Source organism: Salmo salar, chromosome ssa15 (assembly GCF_905237065.1).
Source record: "Salmo salar chromosome ssa15, Ssal_v3.1, whole genome shotgun sequence".
NCBI classification, from domain to species: Eukaryota; Metazoa; Chordata; class Actinopteri; order Salmoniformes; family Salmonidae; genus Salmo; species Salmo salar.
The window spans coordinates 99,231,306-99,258,036 of record NC_059456.1 but is presented as its reverse complement, the minus strand read 5'-3'; the positions used below and the strand labels follow the sequence as shown (position 1 = coordinate 99,258,036).

At 40.8% G+C, this 26,731-nt stretch overlaps 1 protein-coding gene across 1 annotated transcript; it reads right to left on the bottom strand.

Annotated features, from left to right (window-relative positions):
- Positions 1–1,952: 1,952 nt before the first annotated feature.
- On the bottom strand, positions 1,953–26,393 carry LOC106572809 (tumor necrosis factor receptor superfamily member 14; the record flags this gene model as incomplete). Its single annotated transcript, XM_045696110.1, has 9 exons — positions 1,953–3,489; positions 3,873–3,991; positions 4,246–4,265; positions 4,359–4,696; positions 11,190–11,274; positions 11,475–11,633; positions 11,880–12,005; positions 12,383–12,472; positions 26,246–26,393. Coding segments are annotated over 6 exons (810 nt in total), but the record flags the coding sequence as incomplete, so codon positions are not given.
- Between the last annotated feature and the right edge of the window lie 338 nt (positions 26,394–26,731).

The window sequence follows — 26,731 nt, the reverse complement described above, 5'->3', positions numbered from 1 at the left end:
AACTACAGTATAAAATTGATCGAACTATAACAGTACCCTCTATCCCTGACCCTAACTACAGTATAAAAGTGCTATCCCTGACCATAAGTGTTCTAACTTCAAAACGGCAATATGTCCCGCTGCCTTTGAACCATAAAGGTTGACTAAAATTGAAACTAAAACAAAATTAAAAAGAAACAAAAAAGTAAAAACTTAACTTCAAGTCACAAGACTCTTCAAGCTTAAACGGATACCCGAACCAACACAGCACCACTCACATCTAGAAATAAACTGTTAAACTAAAATTAACTTTGCTCATCTGACATGTTTCTGTGTTTCTTTGTATTGTAGGCCTTGAATGATGTCCTCATCCAATTCTCTTACTTTGTCTAAAATGTAAACTAAAATAGAACATCTCTGATTGAAAGACAACCTGCTGTAAAATGTATACTGAAACTGGCATGAATTAACGTCAAATTAAATAATAAATTAACCCATAGAGACAGCGGGGGGCGCTGTTTCGCTCCCTCGGATGCTTTCTCCGGTTAGATACATTCAGCCTCTTGCGAATAGAAGGACAATTATGAACCACAGAGAAATGATAGAAATGATTTAATGTTGTCCTTTTTTTCTTGGTACATTTTTTGGCATCTAGGAATACACACCATTGCAGTTAAGTAACTCACTGTGTGTGTTACATTCCCCAACGAGAGTAACTAAGAAATGAACCGTGGACAACCAAAACCTGAAGTTTTAAAATGGGTTCTGAAAAGCAAACATGGTGGCCAAGCAAACTCGAGTAGGGTGTTAATACATACAGACCATAGATGCCCACTAGATTTGCCTGATAACAGACAAATTACAAGAAAATAACCCACACCAACTTAGGTTAGGGAATGAAAATAAACATGGAGCAAACCAAACAGGGAGACACAAGATAAATGGTTTTGTTTAACAACTTAGAACTAAACAGTGGTGTTGCTTTTCCAGCATCTCTCATGCTAACCAGAGCACTGGGCCAGCCACTCTTAAATATCACCCCTGCCAGCAAAGGTGAAACTAACATCTGACTAACAAGACAACAGGTGCAACACATCCTGACCAATGAGAATGATTCCTATCAAGGCTGGCCACACCCAAACTGTCCAACCTCAAATGAAAATCAAGCAAGAAAATCAAGCAAAACCCCAATGCCTATAACACTGTGAATGTTTTAAATTAAAATTGTCAAAAAGTAACAAAAATTGCTTCTTAGCAAAGAACAATTTCTCAAGCAAGAATTTTGCTAGGACTGTCTGAGAGTGGTCTGAGTGGGTAACCTAGCTGTTATTGGTCTATTAACTAATTTACCACCTGGTGATGTCACCAGGCATGCCAAAACTACATCCCACCAAAACAGCTCTTACATTAAAAGGGCATTATCGTCATTTTCACAATTTCACATTATTATTGACATCATACATTACTAACGTCCTGTTATTGTAATGGTGAGAGGTTAGCATATCTTGGGGCGTCTAACTTTCTCACTCATCATTATTCACGATTCATTCAGGATTATCCGTAATCATGGAAGAATCCACATTAAAGGGGAATGGAAACACTTCAGGAAGTAAATCCAAGCAGAGAGATGTACTCAAACCACTAATACTAAACATGTTCATTGAACATAAAAACATCTCTATATTTAGTCATTTGATCAGCGACAAGGTTCATTTTAGCTATTGCCATAGTAACAACTGACGCCAGTGCGTCACTGGCAGGAATCATTCATTGTCTGTGGTAAATGATTTTTTGCGTTGAGAGTGAATGGAAGAGAGTCAGGTTAGGTGCAGACAACTAAGATGGCAAAAACAATTCAAACATGAACTGTATGGCGTCCTAAATCCTAGTGTTTCCATTCCCCTTTAATGTAAAGGTGTTTAGAAACATTTCATTCTTATATACAATAAAAGTAACTTCAAAATGACACAATACATTATTTACCATTTATTTCTACTGGGCACAAAATAATCTGAAACACAACCAAAACAAACAAGCTTGTTGTAGTCATTGTGTGCTATGAATATGGGACCAAATACTTTACTGTATACTTTTTATACACATACAGCACCAGTCAAGTTTGGACACACCTACTCATTCCAGGGTTTTTCTGTATTTTTACTATTTTCTACATTGTAGAATAATAGTGAAGACATTAACACTTTGAAATAACACACATGGAATCATGTAGTAACCAAAAAGTACAAATACATTTTATATTTGAGATTCTTCAAAGTAGCCACCCTTTGCCTTGATGGCAGCTTTGCACACTCTTGGCATTCACTGTATTCAACAGTCCACTCCAGATAAGTACACTTAATAGTCAAAATGCAGGTGCAAATGCATTGCAGTTCATAAGTACTGGATTCATGTAATCTCCTGCCTATACTGTATCTGCATGCTCCAGTTTTACAGCCTTCTGGGTATCTGCATGCTCCAGTTTTACAGCCTTCTGGGTATCTGCATGCATTCATGGCACTTCATCAGAGTTTAGTGGATGCTGACTGTCAATCACTTACAACATTACCAGGCACATTCTCTGCTGTTTTCACTCTGGACTGTCTATCAGTTACAACATTACCAGGCACATTCTCTGCTGTTTTCACTCTGGACTGTCAATCAGTTACAACATTACCAGGCGCATTCTCTGCTGTTTTCACTCTGGACTGTCAATCAGTTACAACATTACCAGGCACATTCTCTGCTGTTTTCACTCTGGACTGTCAATCACTTACAACATTACCAGGCACATTCTCTGCTGTTTTCACTCTGGACTGTCTATCAGTTACAACATTACCAGGCACATTCTCTGCTGTTTTCACTCTGGACTGTCAATCAGTTACAACATTACCAGGCACATTCTCTGCTGTTTTCACTCTGGACTGTCTATCAGTTACAACATTACCAGGCACATTCTCTGCTGTTTTCACTCTGGACTGTCAATCAGTTACAACATTACCAGGCACATTCTCTGCTGTTTTCACTCTGGACTGTCAATCAGTTACAACATTACCAGGCACATTCTCTGCTGTTTTCACTCTGGACTGTCAATCAGTTACAACATTACCAGGCACAGTCTCTGCTGTTTTCACTCTGGACTGTCAATCAGTTACAACATTACCAGGCACATTCTCTGCTGTTTTCACTCTGGACTGTCAATCAGTTACAACATTACCAGGCACATTCTCTGCTGTTTTCACTCTGGACTGTCTATCAGTTACAACATCACCAGGCACATTCTCTGCTGTTTTCACTCTGGACTGTCTATCAGTTACAACATTACCAGGCACATTCTCTGCTGTTTTCACTCTGGACTGTCTATCAGTTACAACATTACCAGGCACATTCTCTGCTGTTTTCACTCTGGACTGTCAATCAGTTACAACATTACCAGGCACATTCTCTGCTGTTTTCACTCTGGACTGTCAATCACTTACAACATTACCAGGCACATTCTCTGCTGTTTTCACTCTGGAAAACAAGAAGCAAACAAGTCAATCATTTAGTTGGTAATATTATAAAGTACCAGTATTTAAATATTCTTTCCATGACCAAAATTAAAACACAAAGCAGACCAAACTCTTTGGTACATTAAAAACCTCCTGTATGTAAAATATTGTCTGCTATACTTGTAATATAAATGCATGTGACTGCATGACAACATAATGATGTTTGTTTCCAACATTAGGGCTGTTTTCCTAACAAAGTTAAATCAGCTTCGTGTTTTGTTTCCTTGTCACAATACTAACGAGCATCACAATACTGTTATAGTCCCATCCCTAGTATAAAGTCATCTGCATTACTCAGTTATTACTACGATAGTCTGAAATATTGTATCTAAATGGATGACGTACAGGGAGTTACTGGTGACTTGTAGAGGTCCCGTTTCTTGTAGAGGTCCCGTTTCTTGCTGAGGTCCCGTTTCTTGCTGAGGTCCCGTTTCTTGCTGAGGTCCCGTTTCTTGCACAGGAACCTATGATGTATTACACAAGTTAGGATCGCTATAGCAACTAAAGCAGACTAAATGACAATAATATTGGATTCTTTATCCATACAATTAACAGAATTGTTCACTCACTACAAATCATTTTTCAGGAAAAACTAACTTTGACAATGGATTTTATTTCATAACAATGTTATTAGAGGGTTTATATTAAAACTTCAAATTACTAGGATTTGGATTTCAAAACATTTTAAACAATAGAAAAGTTAAATAGAATAACTTACCTCACAGAATTCATGCAGCTCTGAAAGTTCAGTAAAAAGAGTCATATTAATAGAAGCAAAACAAACTAGTTAACATGGTGAGGAAGGTTGATGTAAAATAAATATAGACTGACCTTTCTTACGTTTAGCTGAAAACACAACAAGAGTAATCAGATTAGTAGGGTAAAGACAACTCACCATTAACTGCATGTTTATGTATTACAATAGCAAGTTACATGACAATTACATGCCTTTAAAGAAGTGACTCATTTAATAGAGAAATAAAGTTAAATAAACAAAGGACCAACCTCTTGCCAGGTAGAAACAAAACAGTACAGCTACTAATAATAATAATAATAATAATAATATTGGAGCTATTAGAGTGACATGACTCCTTGGTGGCACTTTGTTCCAAATAACATCTTGACTAGAATTTCCATCTTCAGTCTTCACGCGTCTCATTGCTGCACAACTGCAGAGTAAGCAACACATAAACACTTATTTAATTATGCAGGTCAACTACAGCATATTGTAATGGTAAGTTTTATATGGGTTAATGGTAAATCCATTTCAATTCAATTACTTTTTGACAGCATTCCATTAGATTTAAGCAAGACTTTCCATACATATTTGCCTATAGAAGAAGTGGTAATAAAGTAACTTTTTGGATCTGAATGACAAAACATTCAGGAGATGAAGGTGCTCAAATTTGACCCATTTTGCAAAGCCCACCATACCATGAGACATCCATGTCTTCATCACTGGAAAAGATAAACGCTTGAGTTTAATCATTTCTTGAAAAGAAAGTTGTGATACCTTTCATGCCTCGTTTTCCCCCCAAAAATGATAAAATTGTTTGAAACCCCTGTTTGTAAGCTTTTAAATTATATCAATCTCAATCATTTATCTTTTCCAGTGATGAAGACATGGATGTCTCATGGTATGGTTGTAAGTATCGACGCTGGTAGAGATGAGAAGCAGGTACAGAGAGACGGAGAGAACGGAGAGAACATTTAATTATCAACGGACATGGAATGGAACAGGACAGAACAGTGTCTGGACAAGAACGCAAAACGACATTAATGCAGACACAGGGAACAAACGGGGAAGCAGACAGTTATAGACGGGGAAATCAACAAAGGGAAGGAGTCCAGGTGGGTCCAATCAAATTTCAAATCAAATTTATTTTTATATAGCCCTTCGTACATCAGCTGATATTCTCAAAGTGCTGTACAGAAACCCAGCCTAAAACCCCAAACAGCAAGCAAAGCATGTGAAAGAAGCACGGTGGCTAGGAAAAACTCCCTAGGAAAAACTCCCTAGAAAGGCCAAAAACCTAGGAAGAAACCTAGAGAGGAACCAGGCTATGAGGGGTGGCCAGTCCTCTTCTGGCTGTGCAGGGTGGATATTAAAACAGAACATGGTCAAAATGTTAAAATGTTAAAATGTTCATAAATGACCAGCATGGTCAAATAATAATAATCATAGTAGTTGTCGAGGGTGCAACAAGCACGTCCGGTGAACAGGTCAGGGTTCCATAGCCGCAGGCAGAACAGTTGAAACTGGAGCAGCAGCACGGCCAGGTGGACTGGGGACAGCAAGGAGTCATCATACCAGGTAGTCCTGAGGCATGGTCCTAGGGCTCAGGTCCTCCGAGAGAAAGACAGAAAGAGAGAAAGAGAGAATTAGAGAGAGCATATTTAAATACACACAGGACACCGGATAAGACAAGAGAAATACTCCAGATGTAACAGACTGACCCTAGCCCCCCGACACATAAACTACTGCAGCATAAATACTGGAGGCTGAGACAGGAGGGATCAGAAGACACTGTGGCCCCATCCGATGATACCCCGGACAGGGCCAAACAGGCAGGATATAACCCCACCCACTTTGCCAAAGCACAGCCCCCACACCACTAGAGGGATGTCTCCAACCACCAACTTACCGTCCTAAGACAAGGCCGAGTATAGCCCACAACGATCTCCGCCATGGCACAACCCAAGGGGGGGGCGCCAACCCAGACAGGAAGACCACGTCAGTGACTCAACCCACTCAAGTGACGCACCCCTCCCATGGACGGCATGGAAGAACACCAGTAGGCCAGTGACTCAGCCTCTGTAAAAGGGTTAGAGGCAGAGAATCCCAGTGGAAAGAGGGGAACCGGCAAGGCAGAGACAGCAAGGGCGGTTCGTTGCTCCAGCCTTTCCGTTCACCTTCACACTCCTGGGCCAGACTATACTTAATCATAGGACCTACTGAAGAGATAAGTCTTCAGTAAAGACTTAAAGGTTGAGACTGAGTCTGCGTCTCTCACATTGGTAGGCAGACCATTCCATAAAAATGGAGCTCTATAGGAGAAAGCCCTACCTCCAGCCGTTTGCTTAGAAATTCTAGGGACAATTAGGAGGCCTGCGTCTTGTGACCGTAGCGTACGTGTAGGTATGTACGGCAGGACCAAATCGGAAAGATAGGTAGGAGCAAGCCCATGTAATGCTTTGTAGGTTAGCAGTAAAACCTTGAAATCAGCCCTTGCCTTAACAGGAAGCCAGTGTAGGGAGGCTAACACTGGAGTAATATGATCAAATTTTTTGGTTCTAGTCAGGATTCTAGCAGCCGTATTTAGCACTAACTGAAGTTTATTTAGTGCTTTATCCGGGTAGCCGGAAAGTAGAGCATTGCAGTAGTCCAGCCTAGAAGTAACAAAAGCATGGATTAATTTTTCGCGTCATTTTTGGACAGAACATTTCTGATTTTTGCAATGTTACGTAGATGGAAAAAAGCTGTCCTTGAAACAGTCTTGATATGTTCTTCAAAAGAGAGATCAGGGTCCAGAGTAACGCCGAGGTCCTTCACAGTTTTATTTGAGACGACTGTACAACCATCCAGATTAATTGTCAGATTCAACAGAAGATCTCTTTGTTTCTTGGGACCTAGAACAAGCATCTCTGTTTTGTCCGAGTTTAAAAGTAGAAAGTTTGCAGCCATCCACTTCTTTATGTCTGAAACACAGGCTTCTAGCGAGGGCAATTTTGGGGCTTCACCATGTTTCATTGAAATGTACAGCTGTGTGTCGTCTGCATAGCAGTGAAATTTAACATTATGTTTTCGAATGACATCCCCAAGAGGTAAAATATATAGTGAAAACAATAGTGGTCCTAAAACGGAACCTTGAGGAACACCGAAATTTACAATTGATTTGTCAGAGGACAAACCATTCACAGAGACAAACTGATATCTTTCCGACAGATAAGATCTAAACCAGGCCAGAACTTGTCCATGTAGACCAATTTGGGTTTCCAATCTCTCCAAAAGAATGTGGTGATCGATGGTATCAAAAGCGGCACTAAGATCTAGGAGCACGAGGACAGATGCAGAGCCTCGGTCTGACGTCATTAAAAGGTCATTTACCACCTTCACAAGTGCAGTCTCAGTGCTATGATGGGGTCTAAAACCAGACTGAAGCGTTTCGTATACATTGTTTGTCTTCAGGAAGGCAGTCAGTTGCTGTGCAACAGCTTTTTCTAAAATTTTGGAGAGGAATGGAAGATTCGATATAGGCCGATAGTTTTTTATAATTTCTGGATCAAGATTCGGCTTTTTCAAGAGAGGCTTTATTACTGCCACTTTTAGTGAGCTTGGTACACATCCGGTGGATAGAGAGCCGTTTATTATGTTCAACATAGGAGGGCCAAGCACAGGAAGCAGCTCTTTCAGTAGTTTAGTTGGAATAGGGTCCAGTATGCAGCTTGAGGGTTTGGAGGCCATGATTATTTTCATCATTGCGTCAAGAGATATAGTACTAAAACACTTTAGTATCTCCCTTGATCCTAGGTCCTGGCAGAGTTGTGCAGACTCAGGACAATGGAGCTTTGGAGGAATACCCAGATTTAAAGAGGAGTCTGTAATTTGCTTTCTAATGATCATGATCTTTTCCTCAAAGAAGTTCATAAATTTATTACTGCTGAAGTGAAAGCCATCCTCCATTTGCGAAGGCTGCTTTTTAGTTAGCTTTGCGACAGTATCAAAAAGAAATTTCGGATTGTTCTTATTTTCCTCAATTAAGTTGGAAAAATAGGATGATCGAGCAGCAGTAAGGGCTCTTCGATACTGCACGGTACTGTCTTTCCAAGCTAGTCGGAAGACTTCCAGTTTGGTGTGGCGCCATTTCCGTTCCAATTTTCTGGAAGCTTGCTTCAGAGCTCGTGTATTTTCTGTATACCAGGGAGCTAGTTTCTTATGACAGATGTTTTTAGTTTTTAGGGGTGCAACTGCATCTAGGGTATTGCGCAAGGTTAAATTGAGTTCCTCGGTTAGGTGGTTAACTGATTTTTGTCCTCTGACGTCCTTGGGTAGGCAGAGGCAGTCTGGAAGGGCATCAAGGAATCTTTGGGTTGTCTGAGAATTTATAGCACGACTTTTAATGCTCCTTGGTTGGGGTCTGAGCAGATTATTTGTTGCAATTGCAAACGTAATAAAATGGTGGTCCGATAGTCCAGGATTATGAGGAAAAACATTTAGATCCACAACATTTATTCCATGGGACAAAACTAGGTCCAGAGTATGACTGTGGCAGTGAGTAGGTCCAGAGACATGTTGGACAAAACCCACTGAGTCGATGATGGCTCCGAAAGCCTTTTGGAGTGGGTCTGTGGACTTTTCCATGTGAATGTTAAAGTCACCAAAAATTAGAATATTATCTGCTATGACTACAAGATCCGATAGGAATTCAGGGAACTCAGTGAGGAACACTGCATATGGCCCAGGAGGCCTATAAACAGTAGCTATAAAAAGTGAGTGAGTAGGCTGCATAGATTTCATGACTAGAAGCTCAAAAGACGAAAAACGTCATTGTTGTTTTTTTTTTGTAAATTGAAATTTGCTATCGTAAATGTTAGCAACACCTCCGCCTTTGCCGGATGCACGGGGGTATGGTCACTAATGTAACCTGGGGGTGAGGCCTCATTTAACACAGTAAATTCATCAGGCTTAAGCCATGTTTCAGTCAGGCCAATCACATCAAGATTATTATCAGTGATTAGTTCATTGACTATAACTGCCTTGGAAGTGAGGGATCTAACATTAAGTAACCCAATTTTGAGATGTGAGGTATCACAATCTCTTTCAATAATGGCAGGAATGGAGGAGGTCTTTATACTAGTGAGATTGCTAAAGCGAACACCGCCATTTTTAATTTTGCCCAACCTAGATCGAGGCACAGACACGGTCTCAATGGGGGAAGCTGAGCTGACTACACTGACTGTGCTAGTGGCAGACTCCACTAAGCTGGCAGGCTGGCTAACAGCCTGCTGCCTGGCCTGCACCCTATTTCATTGTGGAGCTAGAGGAGTTAGAGCCCTGTCTATGTTCGTAGATAAGATGAGAGCACCCCTCCAGCTAGGATGGAGTCCGTCACTCCTCAACAGGCCAGGCTTGGTCCTGTTTGTGGGTGAGTCCCAGAAAGAGGGCCAATTATCTACAAATTCTATCTTTTGGGAGGGGCAGAAAACAGTTTTCAACCAGCGATTGAGTTGAGAGACTCTGCTGTAGAGCTCATCACTCCCCCTAACTGGGAGGGGGCCAGAGACAATTAATCGATGCCGACACATCTTTCTAGCTGATTTACACGCTGAAGCTATGTTGCGCTTGGTGACCTCTGACTGTTTCATCCTAACATCGTTGGTGCCGACGTGGATAACAATATCTCTATACTCTCTACACTCGCCAGTTTTAGCTTTAGCCAGCACCGTCTTTAGATTAGCCTTAACGTCGGTAGCCCTGCCCCCTGGTAAACAGTGTATGATCGCTGGATGATTAGTTTTAAGTCTAATACTGCGGGTAATGGAGTCGCCAATGACTAGGGTTTTCAATTTGTCAGAGCTAATGGTGGGAGCCGTCGGCGTCTCAGACCCCACAACGGGAGGAGTAGAGACCAGAGAAGTCTCGGCCTCCGACTCGCTTAATGGGGAGAACCGGTTGAAAGTTTCTGTCGGCTGAATAAGCGACACCGGTTGAGCATTCCTACAGCGTTTCCCTCCAGAAGCCATGAGAAAGATGTCCGGCTCGGGGGACCGTGCGAGGGGGTTTATACTAACGTTACTATCTGTACTTACTGGTGGCACAGACGCTGTTTCATCCTTTCCTACACTGAAATTACCCTTGCCTAACGATCGCGTCTGAAGCTGGGCTTGCAGCACAGCTATCCTTGCCGTAAGGCGATCGTTCTCCTGTATATTATAAGTACAACGACTGCAATTAGAAGGCATCATGTTAATGTTACTTAGCTTCGGCTGTTTGAAGTCCTGACGAACCATGTCCAGATAAAACCTCCGGGGATGAATGAAAAAAGTTGAGTGAGGAAAAAAGTTGAGTGAGGGAAAAAGTAAAAATATACGGTAATGAAAAAGTAAAAAACCGTCAGGTATCAAAGTAAGATCGGCAACAAAAACGCACAGCAGCGTAAACAAGTCTGCAAGTTGTGACCGGAAACAGGAAGTGTTTGGGTAGGAAAAAAAAAATGAGCGCTGCTGCGCGTAATGATGGTGACAGTTGTGCGTAATGAAGGGCAGCCTGGCGCCATCGAGAACCAGAAAGGGAGAGCGGGAGCAGGCGTGACAATGGTGGGGTATGCAAAATAGGTGAAATAGGTCAACACCTTTTATCTCTTGAAAGTTTTGGCATTCAGGTCCAAAAAGCCACTTTCTGAGCACTTCTACAATGGGCAAATATGTATGGAAGGTTTTGTTCAAAATGTGTGCTGTCAAAAAGTGAATGAATTCAAATGGATTTACCATTAATCCAGCCTGTAATTATATTGTCAACCATTATCTGGTTGCCAGAACATAATTTATAGATGGCCATCTGAGCATTGATACTGTTTAGTGAAAAATAATATCATCAATGTCACCATTACTTTTAAAGAAAAAAGCAATTCAAGAAACTCTAGAACACAAACGAAGACCTACTCAGTCCAGGCAGTGCAGTTCACACCATGTTGTGAGTAAAATCCATGCTGACACTCCTCACACATGGTATCTGTTGTCTTTGTTCCTATAAGGTGAGAACAAACACTGTTATCATGTTCAAAAGTGAACAATTGTGGTGCTGGAGAAGTAAAAATCACCTGAGGTATGACTCACTTCAAAAAGAAACCAGAGGAGAAAAACACTAAGCTATCTAGAGCCCATGTTATACTCATTTATCAGAATTATAATGTCCTGTACGATATTTAGCCTCTACTTCATACTTACCAGGTGATTTAGTACTCTGGCCCGGTGAACAGTGTGTATGTTCTACTACAAAGTTACACTCAGAGTTGGATGAGTAGCTTCTACAGTAGTATCCATCTAGAACGTCGCAGACTGTGTTACTTGTTGGTTTGCACTCTGTCTGAGTGAACAGGCCCTGTCCTGGAAAATATCAGGGTTGATTCATTTCAGTCAGAGGACTACTTATGAGAAGGCACCTCATACCCTTTTCACACTATTGTGGTGACCTGAAACGTAAGACACTGGCTCAGATATTTTCTATTTTACTTTCCAGTTGGTGGATGCAGAACCAAGCCAGTGCCATACAACTCAGCTCAGCAGTGAAAAGGGTATGATGTGTACTGCTAAAAGGAAAGATGGGAAGGTTTGGAAGAAATGTAAATGTACCTGGGTCACAGGGAGTGCAGGGAAAGCACTTGGTTAGACCATTGGCCTCGTTCATGAAGGTCCCTCTGATACAGGGTATGCAAGATGTGCTGGACTCCAATGTACAATCTCTGCGGACCACCAAGCCTAATCATAGAAAATACAATTTATTAAAACTTATTGAGACGTCACATATTTTCTTTAAAAGGTCAGTTTTCCACTTTTTAACATTATATTCACTATCTCCACAACCATACCAGAATGTAGTGAAAAGATAGAAGAACGGGTCTTAAGAAAACGACACCCTATGATGTCACAGGGGGGTTATAAAATATTTAAACACAAATATGCAGAGAGCTGTGTTCCATGAAACATGCCTCTCATTTACAGCATGAGACTGAAATACTGTATTGTGTGAGATTGTAGGCTACCTCCCCTTGTTTACTATTAACGCATTTCTCCTACCCGTTGTGTGCAATTGTAAACAAAATCGTTTTTAAAGATGAAGCATTCATTTACATTACCTTTATTACACATTGGGCAGCACTGACCATCACTAGTTTTATATTCTGCTGGACCACAATCCTTTCCAAGTACAAGCACCAAATGAAAACCTGAAACAACATAAAATATGTATATTTTAAGTGGCAGTCTGTAAAGCCATGTCCACATTGGCAGTTTGAAGTGACTCAAATAAAAAAATGTGGCATGTCCAATTATAATGTTATTTTTCCTGCAGTCTAAACAGCCAAAAAGCACATGGTATCAGATATTTCAAGACACATTTCAAACCACCTTCGTAGGTGGTTTGAAGTCAGATACAAATCTGTGACTTGTGGCTGAACGTTCAAATCTGATTTATTTCAAGTCGTTTTTAGACTGTAATTTTGGCATATCTTGTTGCTTGCTAGCTACTCGGACAGTTTGACAAGAACATGTGGTAGCTAATTAGCTTTTTAATTGGGCTCCCAAGTGGCACAGCGGTCTAAGGCACTGCAGCTCAGTGGTAGAGGCGTCACTACAGACACCCTGGTTCGAATCCAGGCTGTATCACACCCGGCCGTGATTGGGAGTCCCATAGGGCGACGCAGAATTGGCCCAGCGTCGTCTGGGTTTGGCTGGTGTAGGCCGTCATTGTAAATAAGAATTTGTTCTTAACTGACTTGCCTAGTTAAATAAAGGTTAAAAAAAGTGTGAATGTGCAAGAAAGGTAAACAGGTACCTAGCTAGCTAGTTTTGGCTAGCCAAAGAGGACTAATTTTGAAAGTTGGATCATCTTGTCCTTTGAGGCTTTAAAAGTGTTTTTACACTATGATTTTCAACATTCAAAGCAACTGGGAAACTTCCATGACGACGCATTGTTGTCACCTTAGGTTGTTACATAACTTCTGAGTGATGGGAAGCAGGAGCACCACTACCAATCAGACTACACCACTACCCACACCATAGAAATAAGAATGAATAGAACAGACTGAAGCTCTAACCCTGGCAATTGACTGGTAAACTCATGGGTACACTTGCAATGGCTGCCTGATATTGTAATGTAATAATTTTCATAACATTTTGGAACGTTTTATCAACTGATGCTGGATTGCCATGGTAATGTAGATCGTTAATTCAAATAATGCTAACTGATGTGGCTCATGCAATGGCATTTATTTCTTTGCAAAATGGCTGCCATTCCACCCCTTAGTCCATCATTGACTTGAATGGAAACGCTCTTTCTATTCGTTCTTATTTCTATGGCGCACACGCCTGTCATTACTATGATAAATAGCAAAGCCAACACACATACAGTTTTTAAAACAGAAAAGCCTCTGATGATACCACTGGGTGTTACTCAGTGGCTGGGGGGCAGCACTCAGGCTGTGGAAGTTGGGTTGGGGACTTAGTCTCTGAGTGGATAAAAAAACACGGGTCACCAGGTGCACAGAGCTTGTTTCAGGTTACCAGGTGCACAAGGAGGCCTCCATCAAGGTGGGGGCCACTCCGAGTCCAAGCAGGGGCGAACGGGGATGGGGGCAGCACTCAGGCCATGGTTGTTGGAGTGGGGACTTCGTCTGTGAGCAGAAAAAAAACAGGCGGTCACCAGGTGCACAGAGCCTGTTTCGGTTTACTGGGTGCACAAAGCCTGTTACGGGTCACCAGGTGCACATGGTTCCTGACAGCGGGACTATAGACGTTTTAGTAATTCCAGGGAGTAAGCTATACTCTAAGGCTAAGGGAGAGGGGTGTTGACTGGGTAAGGAGAGTAGGTGTGGAGGCCTGGAGGTCTATAGTTCCAGGGAGTAAGCTGTACATTCTCAGGCCAAGGGAGAGGGCAGACAGGCGGGCAGGGAGTATAGGCCTAGAGGCCAGGAGTCAGAGGTCACCAGGTCAATGGGGGCCTGCCTGGAGGTCAGGAAGGCCCCAGGGAGAAGGCCCAAGTGAATAGGTGTGTGAGTGACTGTCCTTCAGGGGAGCAGAGAAGGCAAATTAAATGTAAAATCGTGTGAGATGAAAATGGACAAACTAAAGGGTTTGCAATGTGTAGACCCACTGAGTGTACATTCTGAACCTTGTTTGAAGTCAGTAGGTCACATGACCAAGGAGCTATTGAAATTAGAAACATTGAAAATTAATGTAAAATTGCATGAGATAAAAATGGACAAACTAAAGGGTGTGCAATATAGAAGGGTAGTCAGTGGACATTCTGAACCCAGTTTGAGGTCAGTAAGTCACATGACCAAGGAGCTATTGAAATTAGAAACATTGAAAATTCATGTAAAAATGTGTTGCGATGAAAATTGACAAACTAAAGAGTGTGCAATGTGTAGGGCCACTGAGTGTACATTCTGAACCTTGTTTGAAGTCAGTAGGTCACATGACCAAAGAGCCATTGAAATTCTAACATTTAAATCAATAATTTTAAATCGTGCAAGATGTAAATCGACAAAAGAAAGGTGTGTGCAATGTGTGACTATGCCAATGGGTTAGCTAGAACCAGTTTTTAACGTTTTAGGAGTAATTGAAATATGAAAAATTAGATTTGTCACTATGTTGACGGTCCCTAACTGCTGTTGGTGGACATAATTAAAACTACAGGCGAATATTAGTTGAATATCCAACCTGAAACTGACTTTACCTCGGTCACTTGTGTAGTTGGAAGCTCCGTTATCTATTTCGGGTCGGAAACGTCAGGTGAGTACGCTAGACTAATTTCCAAGTAACTCTGAATACAAGGCAATCATAAAAATGCAACATTTGGGATTTTGGTAGTAATTTTATGGCTCTGTCATTATAAGCTTGAAACTTCTGAATGTGCGCACGACTTCCAAGGCTCCACCCCAACCTTATTTTAATCTAATCAATCTAGTTTAGATAATATAAAAATATTGTGGTAGCTATACATGCCGACCATTTTTAGGGTTAACTTGATGCTGCTAGGCAAGTAAGGATTCAACACCGATGAAAGCATCATCTTTGCATTCAACATATTTGGCAACATGCATGCACATGGTTGTGGTGGTTGCGAAGTCAGTAGCTAATACTGTAGTACAGTAGCTTGCTGATCCCATTTTGGGGGTAGCTAGAATCGGCAATTTGATAGTTGGACTAACATTACTTGATTTTCATTAGGACAGTAACGTTAGCTAAAATAGCCGGTTAGCTAGATACAGTTCGCTAATTTACCAAGGAGGATACTGTTGTTAGGGTTGAACTGGCTATTTGTTTGCATAACCTATATAATATACCGGGGAAGCTATGCTACAATATTAAGTATATAAACTACGGATAAGTCAACTGCTGAAGACAAGAACTACACCCGGCGACAGGAAGTGCGTCACGAGGCTGGAACCAGCCTGCACGCCGACGTTAGGATGAGCAAGTTTAAACCACGCTCCTCCTCCCTCTGATAGTTCCCGCTCAATGCTGGCCTATCTCTGTCAGAGTATATAAGGGAGAACAAAGGATGTGTCGTTCTCTTTTCTGTCTGCCCTGCGTGGTGTCACAGTGAGACCGTATATATATATACGAACAACATATTTACCATTCAAGTGTTTGCAATAATTAAAGAACAAAGAAAACTTGAGTTACTCTTTGCTAAATAATTTGTTCTAATACCAGATTCGAATTGACGTGACCCGACACTGTTCAGATTGAAGGCATTACATTTTCACATGCTGACTTTGCTAATAACGTTACTCTAGCAGATAGCTAAAGTTTGCTGATTACATATTGGGGGTAGCTAGAATCGCCAACTTCATAGTTGGACTAACGTTATTTGATTCTCATTAGGACAGTAGTTAAGGACTTAGCTAGATACAGTTCGTTAACTTACCAAGGAGGAAATACTGTTCAGACGGAAGGTGTACGTTAGATTAAACTTTACAGATTATAAAAAAAAATAAGTGTTATGTTATACAACATGCTTTTAAACTTATTTTTGTATTATATGTAACGTTTGTTCTAAGTGTTTAAATACTAATGTTATACAACATATGCTTTTGAATACTTATTTTGTAATTATCTGTAATGTTGTTTTTCTAACTAATTCGTTATCTCTAGTTACCAGTCAAAATTATTCAACCTGGCCTCAGAGAATTTCGTATTATTCTGTACGTAAAAACGATTCACTCAATTTAGTATGATATGTTACATTTCATATGGTATTTATTAATTTGTGGATGTCCATCACCCATTTTGTAAATGTTACGAAATAGAATTCGTATTATGTTATGAATTTGAAAAACGTACAATATGTGACGAATTTTTAAAATCACTATATGTAGTGGAGGCTATACGCAGGTATACACTGTATACCTACTTTTCTTTTCAGTGGTCATTGCGTATACTCACTACATAATCTCCACTGATGCGTATCAAAGTAGTGGAGTGGAGGTATATGACTTTTAAATTATGTAGCACAATCGATAAATCATGCACAAAGTAGCCTACACTACCGCAAAGCATGTGAAATATATTCACAAATATATTCACATACGTCACATATGTCTTTGGTAGCCGGTAGGGTAGATAGGAAAAACGTTTCAACTTGTGATATCTACCAGTGAATGTAAGGCAACAATGGTATTGAAAAAGTTTGGTCTGACGTCTTGGTTAGTTATTTTTATTTAACTAGGCAAGTCAGTTAAGAACCCTCTTACAGCTCCTTAAGGATAGGGGGCAGTATTGACAATTTCGGAAAAGATATGTGCCCATATTAAACTGCCTCCTACTCAAACTCAGAAGCTAGGATATGCATATTATTAGTAGATTTGGATAGAAAACACTCTGAAGTTTCTAAAACCGTTTGAATAGTGTCTGTGAGTATAATAGAACTCATATGGCAAGCAAAAACCTGAGAGAAATCCTACCAGGAAGTGGAAATCTGGACGCATGGGCTCTCTTCAAGTCGTTTCCTATTGAATACACAGTGACATAGTAATAATTGTGCACTTCCTACGGCCTCCACTAGATGTCGACAGTCTTTACAAAGTTGTTTGAAGCTTCTACGATGAACAGAGCCCGAATGACAAGGAGGGGAAGTTGTTGAGGCAGGGGGTGACATCACTTCTTGGAGCACGTACATGAGGATGGATCCTCCCGTTCCAAAACCTTTTTCAAGACACAGGAACCGTCCGGTTGAAATATTATTGAATCTTCACGTTCTGAAGGCCCTAAAGATTGCTGTTTTACAACTTTTGACATGTTTGAACGAACGTAAATACAACTTTTTTTAACTTTTCGTCGCGACATCGTCCGCGCGCTTTCTACACTTGGAGTAGCTTACTGGACACACGAACAACAAGGAGTTATTTGGACATTATGGACTTTATCGAACAAAACAACATTTGTTGTGGACCTGGGATTCCTGGAAGTGCCTTCTGATGAAGATGATCAAAGGTAAGGGAATATTTCTAATGCAATGTATGATTTTAGATGACTCCAAGATGGTGGCTATCTGTATGGCCTAGTGTATTTTTCTGAGCTCAGTACTCAGATTATTGCAGAGTGCTTTCTTCGTGAAGCTTTTTTGAAATCTTTCATAGCGTTTGCATAAAGGAGATGTTCATCTATAATTCTTTGAATGACAGTTTAATTTTGTATCAATGTTTATGACAAGTATTTTTGTAAATTGTGGCGCTGATTCACCTGCAGTATTTGAGGGAAAATATTTTCTGAACGTCATGCGCCGATGTAAAATGCTGTTTTTATATATAAATATGAACTTTATCGAGAAAAAAAAATGCATGTATTGTGTAACATGATGTCCTAGGAGTGTCATCTGATGAAGATCGTCAAAGGGTAGTGCTGCATTTAGCTGTGTTTTGGGTATTTGTGATGCATGCTAGTTGCTTGGAAAATGGCTGTGTGGTTGTTTTTGTCGAAAAGGCTTTCGCTGTAAAGCCTTTTTGAAATCGGACAACGTGGTTCGATTCAGGAGAAGTGTATCTATAAAATGGTGTAAAATAGTCCTATGTTTGAGAAACAGAAATTATTAGATTTGGTTTTGAATATGGCGCTCTGATTATTTCGCTGGCTGTTGATCCCGGTTACGGATCACAAATTCTTATTTTACAATGATGGCCTAGGAACAGTGGGTTAACTGCCTTGTTACGGGGCAGAATGGCAGATTTTTACCTTGTCAGCTTGGGGATTTGATCTAGCAACATTTTTGTTACTGGCCCAACGCTTTAACCACTAGGCTACCTGCCGCCCCAGGCTATTTATGATGTGCAATTCAGTAATCATGCACTGTGTGCGTCAGGGGAGTCAGGCCCACTGGGGAGTCAGGCCCACCCAATCAGATTGAGCAAAAACAAAAATTATTTGAGTGAAAATCTGAAAATATATAAGCAAACTTTATAAAAAAAATTAAAGATGGGAAAACAGGATTTTTCACACCGCATGCTTTTTCTTTGCTGGGGAGGCCGTTTGGGAAATTTTGGGCAAAGTTAGAGTATACCCAATTCTCCAGGCACCACTACCACCACTGACTATATGTTAAGAATTTGCTAAATGTTTGACATGTTATGAATTCTAGTTAGGTGGCTAAGGTTAGCTAGGGGTAAGGTTAAGTTTAGGAGTTAGGTTAAAGGGTTAGGGAAGGGTTAGCTAAAATAGTTAAGGGGTTAGCTAACAAGATAAGTAGTTGGAAAGTAGCTAAAAAGTACTTGAGAATAGTAAAGTTGTTCGTGATGAGATTCGAACTCGCAACCTTTGGCCTTAAGTAACCATCTATCTTATGTAACCATATGGAACATAGCATATACTGACTGAGTGTCCTGGATTTACGTTTACTATGTTACGTCTAGTGTATGAGACCAGGTTGAATTATTGCTAAACCTCGCATATTTCTACAATTTATCTTTGAAAAAGGATTTTAAACCTAACCTTAACCACACTGTTAACCTTATACTTAACCTTAAATAAATACCAAAAAGCTGATTTTTGTTTTCATGAAATCTTACGAGCTAGCCAATTGTGACTGTGTTTTCGGTAACTAGTTACGACCCATGTGTCGATAGCTCGCAAATCAAGTGCGTCAGGGTCACAAACATCCGGTCTACCCTTTCAAAAGCAGGTTAGGAGAATTGGGTTAACTTTAGGGTTAGCTAAAATGCTAAACATTTCAACTTTTGACTTTAATTTGACTACAGCTGTAGCCCTTCTAGCCATGACCATTAAATGAATGTCCTGTACTGTTTTTGAACGATTTCCACTAGTTAACACAGACACATAGTCAAAATGGACTATATCAACAAAATAAATTAAAATAAATTAGCATTTTGGACGTAATTGAAGGTTAGGCATAAGGTTAGCAGTGGCTAAGGTTAGGTTGAAAATAACATTTGAAGATAAATTGTAGAAATGGGCGGAGTTTGATTTTGTGGCTGTGGTAACTAGTGACGGCCTTTTTGAATGGGCTTCAAGATTGTCAAATTCATGTAAAATGTATGTAAAATTATATTTGTATTCGCTGTTTTAATTACCTTTACCCAATGCCTTTTATGGTTTTCGAATTACTGAGAAAAAAGCTAATCGATAACCTTCATGAAATGCATCAAGGTAGAAGTAAATTAATCCACAAATAGAATTTTACCTTTCTTAAATGAGGAAGGAAAGATGCGCTTTTAAGGGTTTCGAACATCTTCCTCGTTTGGAATCTCAGAAATGAAGAACTGATATGGCCCAATTGGCATTGAATTTACTCAAAAATACACGAGTGAAATATCACCATTGTCGTTTTCTAATTTTTCTTCAATCAATTTGTTTTAAATATTTTTTTACAATGTAGCTAAGGTCATTGGAACACTTGAACATAATAATATTTTATTGCAGACCTGCTATTTATTAATCCCAAGAGGGGACATTATAAACCCATGGAATCAAAAAAGTGCAATACAATACGCCACTATGAATTGAATAATCTGTTATATAAAACCTTTGCTCCATTGGTATGCATCATTGGTCACACATTGGACAAAGCCTACACTCTGCACCATTGTCCCTTGTGTTTTACTCTGTGGGGAATCGGATGATACAAATCCATGGTCACACAAGAACAAGTGGAGTCCATTTTTTCCATACCAGTGTCCAGGCCATATCATTCACAGGTCATTTTACAGTTTGTATCAACAGAATCTACAGTACATCATCACCAGAAGCACAAGTTCCATAAGGTCCATGGTGATGTTGTGGGATCATCTGTTTGTTACATTTTAGGGTTTCAGGCTGTCTATCGAGGTCATGGTCCTATTTTTGAATCTGTACACCACAAAACAAATGTGCCAGCCTCCAACTTTTATTTAAAAATGGAGTCTAGATCACATTCACCATGTTGTGGACAGAAATGGTGCCCTAATACCTAGTCTAGTTTTCAAGCCAATGAACCACACATTAACCTGGATTGTTCCGATAAATATCCTGGAGGCTTTAATCCGGTAAGCATAAAATTCATAAGAGTCAAATTTACGAAAATATGTAAAGTATTAAATCAGAAATATTTTTCTAGATTTTTTGTTGTTATTCTGTCTCCCACTGTTCAAATAAACCTACCATTACAATTATAGACTGATCATTTCTTTGTAAGTGGGCAAATGTACAAAATCAGCAGGGGATCAAATACCTTTTTCCCCCACTGTACCTCTTTAGGGCTTTGTCTCTGGAAAAGTACTCTCTGGAAGGGTACACGAATGAACATTGAGACAAACTAATTTAGAAATCGATAACATACACTATGACAGGTGGGCAGTGGCATTGTCATGATTTTCAAAATATTATTGTATTTTCTTCCTCTTGTTTGATCTGGGACTCCCTGTACATGGTTCCATTCTTGTATTTTATTCATGTTACTTTTTATATATTTTTTAAACTCTGCATTGTTAGGAAGGGCTCGTAAGCAAGCATTTCACAGTAAAGTTGTATTCGGTGCATTTCAGTTTTTTATTTATTTTATTTCACCTTTATTTAACCAGGTAGGCTAGTTGAGAACAGGTTCTCATTTGCAACTGCGACCTGGCCAAGATAAAGCATAGCAGTTAGACACATACAACACAGAGTTACACATGGAATGAACAAAACATACAGTCAATAACACAGAAGAAAAAAAGAAAACAAAAAGTCTATATACAGTGAGTGCAAATTAGGTAAAATAAGGGAATTAAGGCAATAAATAGGCCATGGTGGCAAAGTAATTACAGTATGGCAATTAAAAACTGGAATGGTAGATGTGCAAAAGATGGAATGTGCAAGTAGAGATACTGGGGTGCAAAAGGAGCAGAAAAAATAAATAAATACAGTATGGGGATGAGGTAGATAGATGGGCTGTATACAGATGGGCTATGTACAGGTGCAGTGATCTGTGAGCTGCTCTGACAGCTGGTGCTTAAAGCTAGTGAGGGAGATGGGAATCTCCAGCTTCAGAGATTTTTGCAGTTCATTCCAGTCATTGGCAGCAGAGAACTGGAAGGAAAGGCAACCAAAGGAGGAATTGGCTTTGCGGGTGAGCAGTGAGATATACCTGCTGGAGCGCGTGCTACGAGTGGGTGCTGCTATGGTGACCAGCGAGCTGAGATAAGGCGGGGCTTTACCTAGCAGAGACTTGTAGATAACCTGTAGCCAGTGGGTTTGGCGACGAGTATGAAGTGAGGGCCAGCCAACGAGAGCATATAGGTCGCAGTGGTGGGTAGTGTATGGGGCTTTGGTGACAAAACGGATGGCACTGTGATAGACTGCATCCAGTTTGTTGAGTAGAGTGTTGGAGGCAATTTTATAGATGACATCGCCGAAGTCGAGGATCGGTAGGATGGTCAGTTTTACGAGGGTATGTTTGGCAGCATGAGTGAAGGATGCTTTGTTGCGAAATAGGAAGCCGATTCTAGATTTAATTTTGGATTGGAGATGCTTAATATGAGTCTGGAAGGAGAGTTTACAGTCTAGCCAGACACCCAGGTATTTGTAGTTATCCACGTATTCTAAGTCAGAGCCGTCCAGAGTAGTGATGCTGGATGGGCGGGCAGGTGCGGGCAATGATCGGTTGAATAGCATGCATTTAGTTTTATTTGCGTTTAAGAGCAGTTGGAGGCCACGGAAGGAGAGTTGTATGGCATTGAAGCTCGTCTGGAGGTTAGTTAACACAGTGTCCAAAGAAGTGCCAGAAGTATACAGAATGGTGTCGTCTGCGTAGAGGTGGATCAGAGAATCACCAGCAGCAAGAGCGTCATAATTGATGTATACAGAGAAGAGAGTCAGCCCAAGAATTGAACCCTGTGGCACCCCCATAGAGACTGCCAGAGGTCCGGACAACAGGCCCTCCGATTTGACACACTGAACTCTATCAGAGAAGTAGTTGGTGAACCAGGCGAGGCAATCATTTGAGAAACCAAGACTGTTGAGTCTGCCAATAAGAATGTGGTGATTGACAGAGTCGAAAGCCTTCGCCAGGTTGATGAATACAGCTGCACAGTAATGTCTCTTATTGATGGCGGTTATGATATCGTTAAGGACCTTGAGCGTGGCTGAGGTGCACCCATGACCGGCTCTGAAACCAGATCGCATAGCGGAGAAGGTACGGTGTGATTCAAAATGGTCGGTAATCTGTTTGTTAACTTGGCTTTCGAAGACCTTAGAGATGCAGTGTAGGATAGATATCGGCCTGTAGCAGTTTGGGTCTAGAGTGTCTCCCCTTTTGAAGAGGGGGATGACCGCAGCAGCTTTCCAATCTTTGGGAATATCAGACGATACGAAAGAGAGGTTGAACAGGCTAGTAATAGGGGTTGCAACAATTTCGGCAGATAATTTTAGAAAGAGAGGGTCCAGATTGTCTAGCCCGGCTGATTTGTAGGGGTCCAGATTTTGCAGCTCTTTCAGAACATCAGCTATCTGGATATGGGTGAAGGAGAAATGGTGGGGGCTTTGGCAGGTTGCTGTGGAGGGTGCCGGGCAGTTGACCCGGGGTAGGGGTAGCCAGGTGGAAAGCATGGCCAGCCGTAGAGAAATGCTCATTGAAATTCTCAATTATAGTGGATTTATCAGTTGTAACAGTGTTTCCTAGCATCAGAGCAGTGGGTAGCTGGGAGGAGGTGCTCTTATTCTCCATGGACTTTACAGTGTCCCAGAACTTTTTTGAGTTTGTACTGCAGGATGCACATTTCTGTTTAAAAAAGCCAGCCTTAGCTTTCCTGACTGCCTGTGTATATTGGTTCCTAACTTCCCTGAAAAGTTGCATATCACGGGGGCTATTCGATGCTAATGCAGAACGCCACAGGATGTTTTTGTGCTGGTCAAGGGCAGACAGGTCTGGAGTGAACCAGGGGCTATATCTATTCCTGGTTCTAAATTTTGGAATGGGGCATGCTTATTTAAGATGGTGAGGAAGGCATTTTTAAAGAACAACCAGGCATCCTCTACTGTCGGGATGAGGTTGATGTCATTCCAGGATACCCCGGCCAGGTCGATTAGAAAGGCCTGCTCGCAGAAGTGTTTTAGGGAGCATTTGACAGTGATGAGGGGTGGTCGTTTGATCGCAGACCCATTACGGATGCAGGCAATGAGGCAGTGATCGCTGAGATCTTGGTTGAAAACAGCAGAGGTGTATTTGGAGGGCGAGTTAGTTAGGATGATATCTATGAGGGTGCCCGTGTTTACGGATTTGGGGTTATATCTGGTAGGTTCATTGATCATTTGTGTGAGATTGAGGGCATCAAGCTTAGATTGTAGGATGGCCGGGGTGTTAAGCATGTCCCAGTTTAGGTCACCTAGCAGCACGAGCTCAGAAGATAGATGGGGGGGCAATCAGATTACATATGGTGTCGAGGGCACAGCTGGGGGCGGAGGGTGGTCTATAGCAAGCGGCAACAGTACGGTGCATGTGACTAATACAATTAGATTAAGTTCAGTGCTGGATGTTTCTCACTTGTTCATCTGGACAATTAAAACAATACATGAAACTGTACAATTCCCCCAGTTAATCTCACCAGATGTAGGCTCTTATTTTTTTCATAATAGCTACTGCTGTCACTGCTGCATAATAGCTACTGCTGCATAATAGCTACTGCTGTCACTGCTGCATAATAGCTACTGCTGTCACTGCTGCATAATAGCTACTGCTGTCACTGCTGCATAATAGCTACTGCTGTCACTGCTGCAAAATAGCTACTGCTGTCACTGCTGCATAATAGCTACTGCTGTCACTGCTGCATAATAGCTACTGTTGTCACTGCTGCATAATAGCTACTGTTGTCACTGCTGCATAATAGCTACTGCTGTCACTGCTGCATAATAGCTACTGTTGTCACTGCTGCATAATAGCTACTGTTGTCACTGCTGCATAATAGCTACTGTTGTCACTGCTGCATAATAGCTACTGTTGTCACTGCTGCATAATAGCTACTGCTGTCACTGCTGCATAATAGCTACTGCTGTCACTGCTGCATAATAGCTACTGTTGTCACTGCTGCATAATAGCTACTGCTGTCACTGCTGCATAATAGCTACTGTTGTCACTGCTGCATAATAGCTACTGTTGTCACTGCTGCATAATAGCTACTGTTGTCACTGCTGCATAATAGCTACTGCTGTCACTGCTGCATAATAGCTACTGTTGTCACTGCTGCATAATAGCTACTGCTGTCACTGCTGCATAATAGCTACTGCTGTCACTGCTACAATCACAGCTAGGAACAACACAACAGCAGATTTGATTACAGCCATGGGAGGGGGAGGTTTGTGGTCCACATTCAGAGTCGGACCAATGAGTTACAGGTTTAATTTGCTGAAGCTTCAAGGTATCACATCTATAATAACAGAAATAGACCACTGGTACATCAACAATTTAGTCATCTAACTTTCAGTTTTACATTATGAAAACTGTTTCAAACTGTTTCACTCAGGCCCCTCTTCCAGCATTGGGGAACATCCCGCCCCCATGTCTATTTCTATGGACACAAGCACTGTTCATGACACACACTGTTCACACCCCTCTGGTTGGTGGAGAGAATTTAGCAGGTTTATTCATGTCATCTTTGAGTGTCTGAAACATTACAACAAAATCTATGGGCTACATAACCTAGCAAAAAATGTTTGCTGACATGGGCTAGTTGATCTGGACATTTCTGACACGTTATAAATTGCTCTCTAAGTTATGCAATGCCTGACATTTTTTTCACCTTCATTTAACCAGGTAGGCCAGTTGAGAACAAGTTCTCATTTACAACTGCGACCTGGCCAAGATAAAGCAAAGCAGTGCGACACAAACAACAGAGTTACACATGGAATAAACAAACGTACAGTCAAAACACCAATAGAAAAAAAAGAAAGTCTATATATTGTGTGCAAATGGCGTGAGGAGGTAAGGCAATAAATAGGCCATAGTAGCGAAGTAATTACAATTTAGCAAATGAACACATCATGATGTGCAAGTAGAAATGACAGGAAAACTGATGATGCACTACCCAATTTCGAAATTGCACCTTCGAAATTCTGATCAGTTTTAAGTTATAACTCGAATAAAGCGAGGTGTCACTTCGCTTTGGGAGTTTTGACGCGTATACTAATGCAAAGACATATGTTACATGTAGTTACGGTTATGCTACCTAATGTTACCCTTTAAGCCCGTGTCTAGCTAAAACAACGCTGACCAGCCTCTTGGTGTTTGTCTTTTATCATGTATGTAGATAGGCTAGCATAATGAAGGTACAATAATGTAATTTAGATAAACTACATTTTGTCTTGGCTACACAAACCGCTGGACGTGAAGCGTCGTGTCCTTTAGGACTAGCACTAACGTAAAATAAAACTTTAGCTAACAGTTCATTTCGAACATCATATTTCAAATACGATATTACACATATTTAATCAATATTGAATACACTTTTCCTACACATGTAACAGAGCAGTTTTACCTGTTTGATTAACTCGGACTAGTTTACACTTTCGTTTATGAACGAGATACTTTCCAGCGTTAGTGCTATCAGGGATCCTTGGGACGTCCCTAACCCTTAAAGCTGCAGTATGAACCTTTTGGTCGAACAGACCAAATTTGCATAGAAATTAGCTATAGATCAGTCACTCATTTAAAGCAAGTCTAAGAAGCGGTAGATCTGTTATACAGTATGTTCACTATTTCTATGCTTCCCTTGTTTAAGTAAATGTTTTGTGTCTTATTTTCATTTTCACTTCTCACAAATGAAAAAAAAAAAAAACGACAAGCAGATAGCAGAGGCATATTCACACTTGAAGATTTGTGTTTGTGGCACAGATTCGTTTTAGGTCTTATAGGTCTTATACAAGAAGATAACATAACGTCAGGACCCCACTCAGGGCTAGCCTCTCAGCCTGTGGAGCTCCTCTTCTAGCATGGCTATCTGCTGGCTCTTCTCCTGTACCTC